The 8,027-nt window shown below is 41.8% G+C and overlaps 1 protein-coding gene across 1 annotated transcript; it reads left to right on the plus strand.

Annotated features, from left to right (window-relative positions):
* The first annotated feature begins 4,526 nt into the window (after positions 1-4,526).
* On the plus strand, positions 4,527-5,657 carry LOC134070524 (N-acetyllactosaminide beta-1,3-N-acetylglucosaminyltransferase 4-like). Its single transcript, XM_062526908.1, has one exon. The coding sequence runs from the start codon at positions 4,527-4,529 to the stop codon at positions 5,655-5,657; it is 1,131 nt and encodes a 376-aa protein (XP_062382892.1).
* The last annotated feature ends 2,370 nt before the right edge of the window (positions 5,658-8,027 follow it).

Consider the following 8,027-nt stretch of genomic DNA (forward strand, 5'->3'; position numbering starts at 1 on the left):
AAAAGCAAAAGTTATTACTATGACCATCTATGCTTTTATCTCCTAGTACTGTTTGTTTTTTGTCTATGTAAAGCACATTGAATGACCTCTGTGTATGAAATGTGCTATATAAATAAACTTGACTTGACAACTTGAAATGAGGCATTGTAATCACAGGTGTCTTTGTTTGACAGGTTCATTATAAGATCATTATGACCCCCTCTGAATGTATGCCAAGTTCATTCATGGGGGACTGTGATAATGTGTCCGTGCAGATGGAGAGACTCAGGTCGGAATGCAAAGTAGAAGAAAACTTCTTTTTTATTATTAAGCTACCGGTAGGTTTTAGACAAGAGACATACAAAACAAAAGAAAAACACTGATCAAAACGAAAAACAAAAACATGGGATAATGCCCACTAAAGCTAGGCCCTTTGCGTACCCATACTGACCGAGACAATGTGCCCTCTCACGGCAGAGGCCCATCTCCCGAATGAAGCGCCCAATACTCTTTTATGCTATTGGCGCGGACCAAACACAGCAAACAATCAATCAGCGCAACCACGTATCCTCCTAGGCTAGATACTCTAGAGCGCAACACATTACTTGACAACATTCCTATGTAATCATAACTCCTTGGCTACAGTCCCCCAAAATAACAAATAAAACAAAACTACAGAAACACCCCTGTCTCCATGAGCGCTTCCCTTATGGGAGCGCGCCCCGTCCCTTTAACTGGGTCTCACCTCCGACACTCTTGTCGCACCCCGGAAGACAGGTAGACATCAGGTAAGGCAACAATACACACTAGCATAGACAATACACAATACACAGACAAACATTGGCACAGTCGCAGCGGTTTCTGCGCGCACGAAACCCGCCACAACTACCCCGACATTATGCCTTGCATCAGCCGCTATAGCCATGTTTAGCGCACGGCCTATTCACCATTTCTTCGCATCATACAAAGGCACAACACATAGTTATTCCTCACTTTTCAACATATGCATTTCATTTCTTTCTCTGTTCATTTCTCCTGTATGTGTGTACTGTATGTAATGTCTGTTCAAGCGCAAACTCGGTTCCCATTGTTCTTACTGGCGGGAATGCGCCCGCTTGCGTGACAGACGCGGTGCGCTCTGTCACAGGGACCATTCAACAAATTAATAAATGTGTACATTTAGTGACTGTACACTAGGCACACGCATGCATAAACACATTTAAAGATACATGCACACACATGCAGACACACACACACACACACACACACACACACACACACACACATACACACACACACACACACACACACACACACACACACACACACACACACACCACACACACACACACACACACACACACACACACACACACACACACACAGACTAGCACAGACATACACATACAGTACATACATACACACACACACACCCATACACACATCCCTTTACGCCCACCACACATAAATGAAAGCTCACAGACAGAGAAGCACACATACACAAAAGCAAGCGCACACATAGGCTACACACATTCATTTGCATACAGTACATAAAAGTTGCAGCAGGGGATGGAGTAGGCGATGGAAACTTTTTGACAAGTGTGATTCATTTTTGCAGAGAGAATGTGCAGTCATATTTTGTACCGCTTGGCGGTACATCTAGTTTACATAGTTTACAGAGTACTGTAGGCGATGGAGTAAGAGATGAAAACTAATTGACAAGCGTCACTTATTTTTGCAGAGAGAATGTGCAGGACTGAGCAGTGGTTATGTTTTGTACCGCTTTGCAGTACATCTTGTTTTTTTTCTTTGCATAGGCCTACTATATTTCATTAATGTTGTACCAATATTTGAACTCTCTGCATATAATGTGAAGAGTCCCCTGCAAGTCTGCGACCTCTCTGTTGTGGCTGACTGTCTGACAAATGTGAAGTATGCCTCTGCTTTTTGCACGTAGCTGTTTCCTTCCACAAACCACAATCAGAAACAAGTTCAACAACAGGTCTTGTTTCCACATACATTGCCTGACAGATGTCACGTACATCATTCTCAGAAATGGTTCATATGTGACATTGTCATCGTTCATCCTTCTTAGCAGTGGCCTTATAGACATAACAAAATCAGTCTTACTGATATATGAGGAAATATTTGATATCTGTCAACAGAAACATTTGAATAACAAACAACTGCCACTGAAGTGATATTTACATAAAGCAATTAGACATTTTCTCAGTGCCTTCACAAATGTCACAAAATGGGAAGCAAGAGTAGGGCTGCAGGCACCTTTAACTACTCATCACAACACAGTAAAAATGACAATTACAGGAAATGTACAGGAACTACAGTATACACTTCCCTGAGGAGTGTCGGATGATATAGTGGCAAAATTGTGAGTGTATACGAAGGGATTCTCAAACATTGCAAATGGTGGTAGCATTGGTGAATGAGGGTAGGACTGTTATAGGAATAAGATATGATGGGTGTCGATCAGACAACAAAGAGTGAATGAAATTATATCCTATAGGCCTTCTTGAGGTATTGGGAGGTCAGGTCACACTATGTATTTGGTAGCCTATGCAGCCTGTATGTCTCCATGTGTGTGTGATTAAGAATGGATGTGTGTTGTTTCAAACGTGTATAAACAACAAATAACATTTCCATTAATTGGCCATAATAAATTACAGAATAATGAAACTTCCTTACTGTACATAGGCTTCTAGTAGGCCTAGTGAAGTTCACATTTCTATTCAACAGTTTTTTTTTTTTTTTTTTTTCTAGTGGGGCAGTCAGCAAATTCGTCACCACCAGTTGTCAACTGAAATCTCACAAAGCCTGTCAAAAACATGCTTAGAATAATGATAATGACAGTGCACAAGGAGAAGTTAAGCTGCCATTGATGCAAACTTGAACAAGTGTTCAGGAAGACGTCTGCAATTCAGACTATATCGTCCCCGCGAAAGTTAACAAGTGTTAAACTTTCGCAATTCCCTCCTTATTTTCCCATTGGAAAAATCGCCAGATACCGGATCTCATTAGGCTGGGTGAACCCTGCCTGAACTTAGTATGGTGAAAACCAGACCAGGATCTCATTGATGGACGGCAGCTTTTTTGTAGGCGAACTTCAGAGGTCTATAATTATCCTTGCATTAACTTCGTTGCAGATAGGGTCTGACATCAAAACGAAAGTACAGTTGATGCTGCTATTGCGGACTACCAGTTCACCAGACTTGAACAAAGGCTGCAACAAAGCTAACATTTGAAAAGCCAGCAGAAGTTGAGAAGAGGTAAGGTAATGTTTGAATAGGAGCAAAGTGAAATTATGTTTTTACTGTGAACAGTTGATTTATTCAGGCTTTGTATTGTGTTTTTAAGCATAGGGGCTTCTATGAATTTCAAAGGGAAATTGTGCAATGCCAATATGTTTATCAATAGTCAATGTGTGTTTTTGATAAAGTGCAATACCAAGGGAAATGTGCAATATCACTACCAGGGCTAAAAGAGGGACTGTGCGATATAATGGAGAAAAGTGTAACTATAACAAGTGATGTTTTTTACAATGACAAGATAAGTTTTAGATGCTGAAAATTTACTATACTATAGTGATGAATTCAAAATGTCTTTGTACAGTATCTTTGAGGTTTGAGCATAGGGGTAGGCCTGGCCTATCTATGAACTTTTTGGGAAAATGTGCAATATCATTGGCTAGGAGTGTTTCTCTTCTTACAGTAAGAGTAGTGCAACAGTTAGGCTACTTATCATTTTGAGCAGTTCTATCAATTGAAGATCATTGTAATGCAATTAATAGCTAGTCAGCTTATGCTGTGTGTAAATGTGCTTTATAAATACATTTTACTTACATACTTACTTACTTACTAAGTATGCCTTCACCTACCGAAGATCACACATTATCCACTAAAGGGCAGTGGACAAAACTGTGTAGTACAAAACGTCTGCATTTCCAACGTCTTTGTCCCCATTAGAGTTTGGACTTGGTTTAAGAAAACAAAAACATGTAGCCTATTTCATTCGTCTCGCTGAAGTGAACGCACTACTACTGTGTTAAAGAAATTATGTTATTATCATTGTTAAGTAGATTTAGGTGTGTCACAGTTATCTTGTCAAGTATGCATGTATACGTGGACTGCTGATGCAAGGAAAATTCTTGCATACATTGTTCTTCTTTACGTCAAAGGAAACAGATGTACCTGCAAAAGCAGGATATGGGGTTCTGCAAAAGCAGGATATGGGGGTTGGGACAAACAAGGACAAGGACACTTTTCTGTCAATAAAAGGATGCCCTGAGTTTCAGAGGACAGAGACTGTTTAGCAGAGAGGGGGAATCCTCTTGTCTGGACACTCTCTCCTCTGGGCCAGAGTTAAAACATACTACTTTCTGTGGTTCTTGTGTCTTAAAATCTTAAATACTTGGAAGATTTTCCTAACATACTGCAAGTTGTCATAATACAAGTAAATAATGAGTAAACGCTGATGTTTTGTTGTCATAGCCCCTCATTTGACTTGCTTTCCCATCTGCTTTGCCCCTCAGCATGAAGATGATGACGACAAGATTTCGGAAATACTGGTTTAGTCTGGTCAGTGCTGTGGCCTTCATCCTCTGCTGTGTGATGTTCAAGATGTACCACCACCTGAACGTCTCACTGGACTCCAAATTGTCCCCTAAGTTGTCCCCTTTCCACCAGATACATACATACCCCTTTTTGTCCAACATATCTGATAGTGGCACTGCCTCTCCATCAAAGAACTTTACATGCTCTGCCAGTGACAGCACAGAGGTCATCCCATCACACCTGCCCCAGTCATACCAGGATTTCTTACGCTACAGGCATTGCCGAGCGTTCCCAATCCTGCTGACCCCTTCACCTTGCGAGGATGATCTCTTTCTGTTGTTGGTCGTGAAGTCCACAGCTGTTAATGTAGACCGCCGCGCTGCATTGCGGGACACCTGGGGTCGCGCTGGTAGAATCAAAGGTCAAAGGGTTAAGCTGGTCTTCCTCATGGGCCGCTCCCATGACCAGGTGCAGGGTCACGACCTCCAGCAACAGCTACAGTGGGAAAGCCGTTGCTATGGGGACATCTTGCAGTGGGACTTTGCTGACGTCTTCTTCAATCTACCTCGGAAGGAGGTGGGATTCCTCAGCTGGTTCTCGCGCAAGTGCAGCAGTGCACAGTTTGCATTCAAGGGCGATGACGACGTGTTTGTGAACACAGAGAATCTGATTGCTTTCCTGACAGCCCACAAGTCTGAGAATCACCTGTTTGCTGGATACATCCACAACCCCGAGCTGCCTCTCCGAGACAGAAACTCAAAGTATTTTGTCCCTGTCGAGATATACCCAGAGGGGAAGCTCTATCCACCCTTTCCAAGTGGAGGTGGATATCTGATGTCGCGGCAGACTGTGACTGGACTGAATGTGGCGGCCCAGAGAGTGAAGCTGTTCCCACTCGATGATGTATTTCTGGGCTTGTGCTTAGAGCAAATGGGTGTGGAGCTTACGCACCACAGAGGTTTTCTGACATTCGGCATCAGCAATGACCTGAAGCGCCCCTGTGTTTATCGCGAAATCATGCTGGTGCACCAGATGAACCCAGCTGAGATGCGGGACACGTGGTCGCTGATGCAAGACAGTCCGCCATGTGATAGTGGGAAAACATTTTGAGAGAATCACAATGTTTTTGCATGACAAAAACTAAAAATATTGTCCTTCAAATGGTTCTGTCATGACTTCACTTATTTAGAGCAGACAGTTAAATATGTTTTAGTAGTGGGAAAGTTCTGCCTTTTCTCCCACAAAACAAATCAAGTTGCTATGCTATAGACCCTTTTCACGCTAACGTCAGACACTTTCCGCTTTGAAGCTTTGCTGGGTATCAGTTCATCCGGCGTAAGCAAAAGCTATGGTGATACGGTTACAGTTCTTGAGGTAAGATTAATATTTCACGTGTATTTATTATCTTCATTTTCCTTGTTATCGTTGGTGATCATTGCCGTCACGTAGCTGCCTTGATTTGAGAGTAAAGTCTGTAGCCTAATCCTTAATATAGAGCAGCAACTTCAGCTAGCTTCAAGTTGGTTTGATAGTGGATATTCGACAGAGATTCAAAATAATAACGGCCTTTCATTGAGTATCCGAATATCCAATATCAAACCAACTTGCTAACATGTTAGCTAGCTGAAGTTGCTGCTATGCCTAGCACGGGTCTCCTAACGTTAGGACTAACGTTATGTTCAGTTATCGTTTGCAATCATGCTCTCGTAGCTGCATTGATTTGAGAGTAAAGTTAAATGACGTTATGACTGAATATTACAGCTACCCGACGAAATGATACCCAGCTGCTGACATCACGTGAAAAGGGTCTATTAGTGGTGGCTCTGGTGATGTGTGCATAGGCATCAGTCACAGGTGGGTTATACCACCAGAGGGCCCTGTTCAACAGAACAGTACAGCAGACAGCACAGGTACTTGTTTGTGTTCACCACCTCCAATAGCTGGGGACGTGGGCAATTCAGGCAAATAAAGGCCAGCCCCCAAATACAAGCCGGGTTAATAATTGCCGTCCAGTAGGGCTATCAGTCTACAAGCACTAGAAGACATTGTTTCGATTTAACTCCATTAACTATAAGAGTCATTTTCAATATTTTATATTGTTAGTTGGTTTAATACTGTTGCCAATGAAAAACCATTGTCCTACACCATGGCTGCGTTCAGACTGCAGACAAATTCTGATTCAAATCTGATTCCTTCTCATATCCGGGCTGACTGTCCACATTGTTGGGAGTTCGCTCCGTCGTTCTTGGATTTGATGTTTCTAGAAAATGTAGTTCAAACTCTCAATCGCAAACAAGGACGCAAAGTTTGGTCATTTGAACGACTGCCCCTGGGCAGTCGCACCCGTGACGTTCCTAGTGTCAGGAGTGCCTAACCAAAAATCATAAGCGACCAATCAAAAAATTATTGTTTTTCTCATGACTAAATGATTGCGCTATGCTGTTGGCTACATATTAATTAAAAGTAGGGCCGGGACTTTAGCGCGTTAATTACGATTAATTAATTACACAAACATTAATGCGTTAAAAAAATTGACGCATTTTAATCGTATGCCTATTTATTTTTGCACCGCGGAACGTTTCTCACTGGATGAGTTTCAGACGGACCGATTATACTGGAGCACCAAGTAACGTGCATGAGTTCGGTTCAGACAAAACAAACCACAGTGGCACAGTGAACATGAACAAAGAAGCTGATGTGACCGCGTTGGTTGGCCCCGTGGATGGGAAATGCTGTTACAAAAACGAACGGATGGAAGCGTAGATAAGAGCATGGTTGTGTGCAACCTATGCAACAAGGACGTATCACCGCAGGTATCACCTCAGTGCAAAACATAAAGCAGCTAGCTGCTAGCGTGGACAAAGTATTGTGATACTCCAGACACTTGAGGGAAACCTCTGAGCTTTATTTATTAAACAAATAGCAACCGAGTTGCTGTTACAGCCACAACTCACGCTTATAACAGTAATCCACCGCACCTAATTCCATGTCCAACTTTCATAGACCTAAAAGAAACTTCACACTCAGAACCGCATACAAGCACACACGCACACACGTAAACTCCGCCCCCCAGTTCCCCTTAAAGGGACACAACAATTTCATGAACTCAATTGCAGGATATCACAGTATTATAGTTTACAGAAGGTCTACCTATCTATAGGCTACATGAATTTCTGAAAATGTACTATTTCTAAATATGGTATTGCTACACTTTATGGCAAAAATTGCCCTGGTCTGTTGGACTTATTAATAAACAATATTTTTGTTGCTTAAGCTTAGGCCTATGTATTCAGTCATTATCCAATAGTAGGCTATACTAAAAATCCATGTGAAAAAAAAAAATACTTCTCACTGTTCTCAGGTCATATATTTATATACAATTAAAATGCGATTAATTTCGATTAATTAATTACAAAGCCTCTAATTAATTAGATTATTTTTTTTAATCGAGTCCCAGCCCTAATTAAAAGACTAAAATAT

Source organism: Sardina pilchardus, chromosome 22, assembly GCF_963854185.1.
Source record: "Sardina pilchardus chromosome 22, fSarPil1.1, whole genome shotgun sequence".
NCBI lineage: Eukaryota > Metazoa > Chordata > Actinopteri > Clupeiformes > Clupeidae > Sardina > Sardina pilchardus.

Coding starts and splice junctions, on each gene's coding strand:
- LOC134070524 (XM_062526908.1), top strand. CDS start 4,527: ATGAAGATGATGACGACAAGATTTCGGAAATACTGGTTTAGTCTGGTC.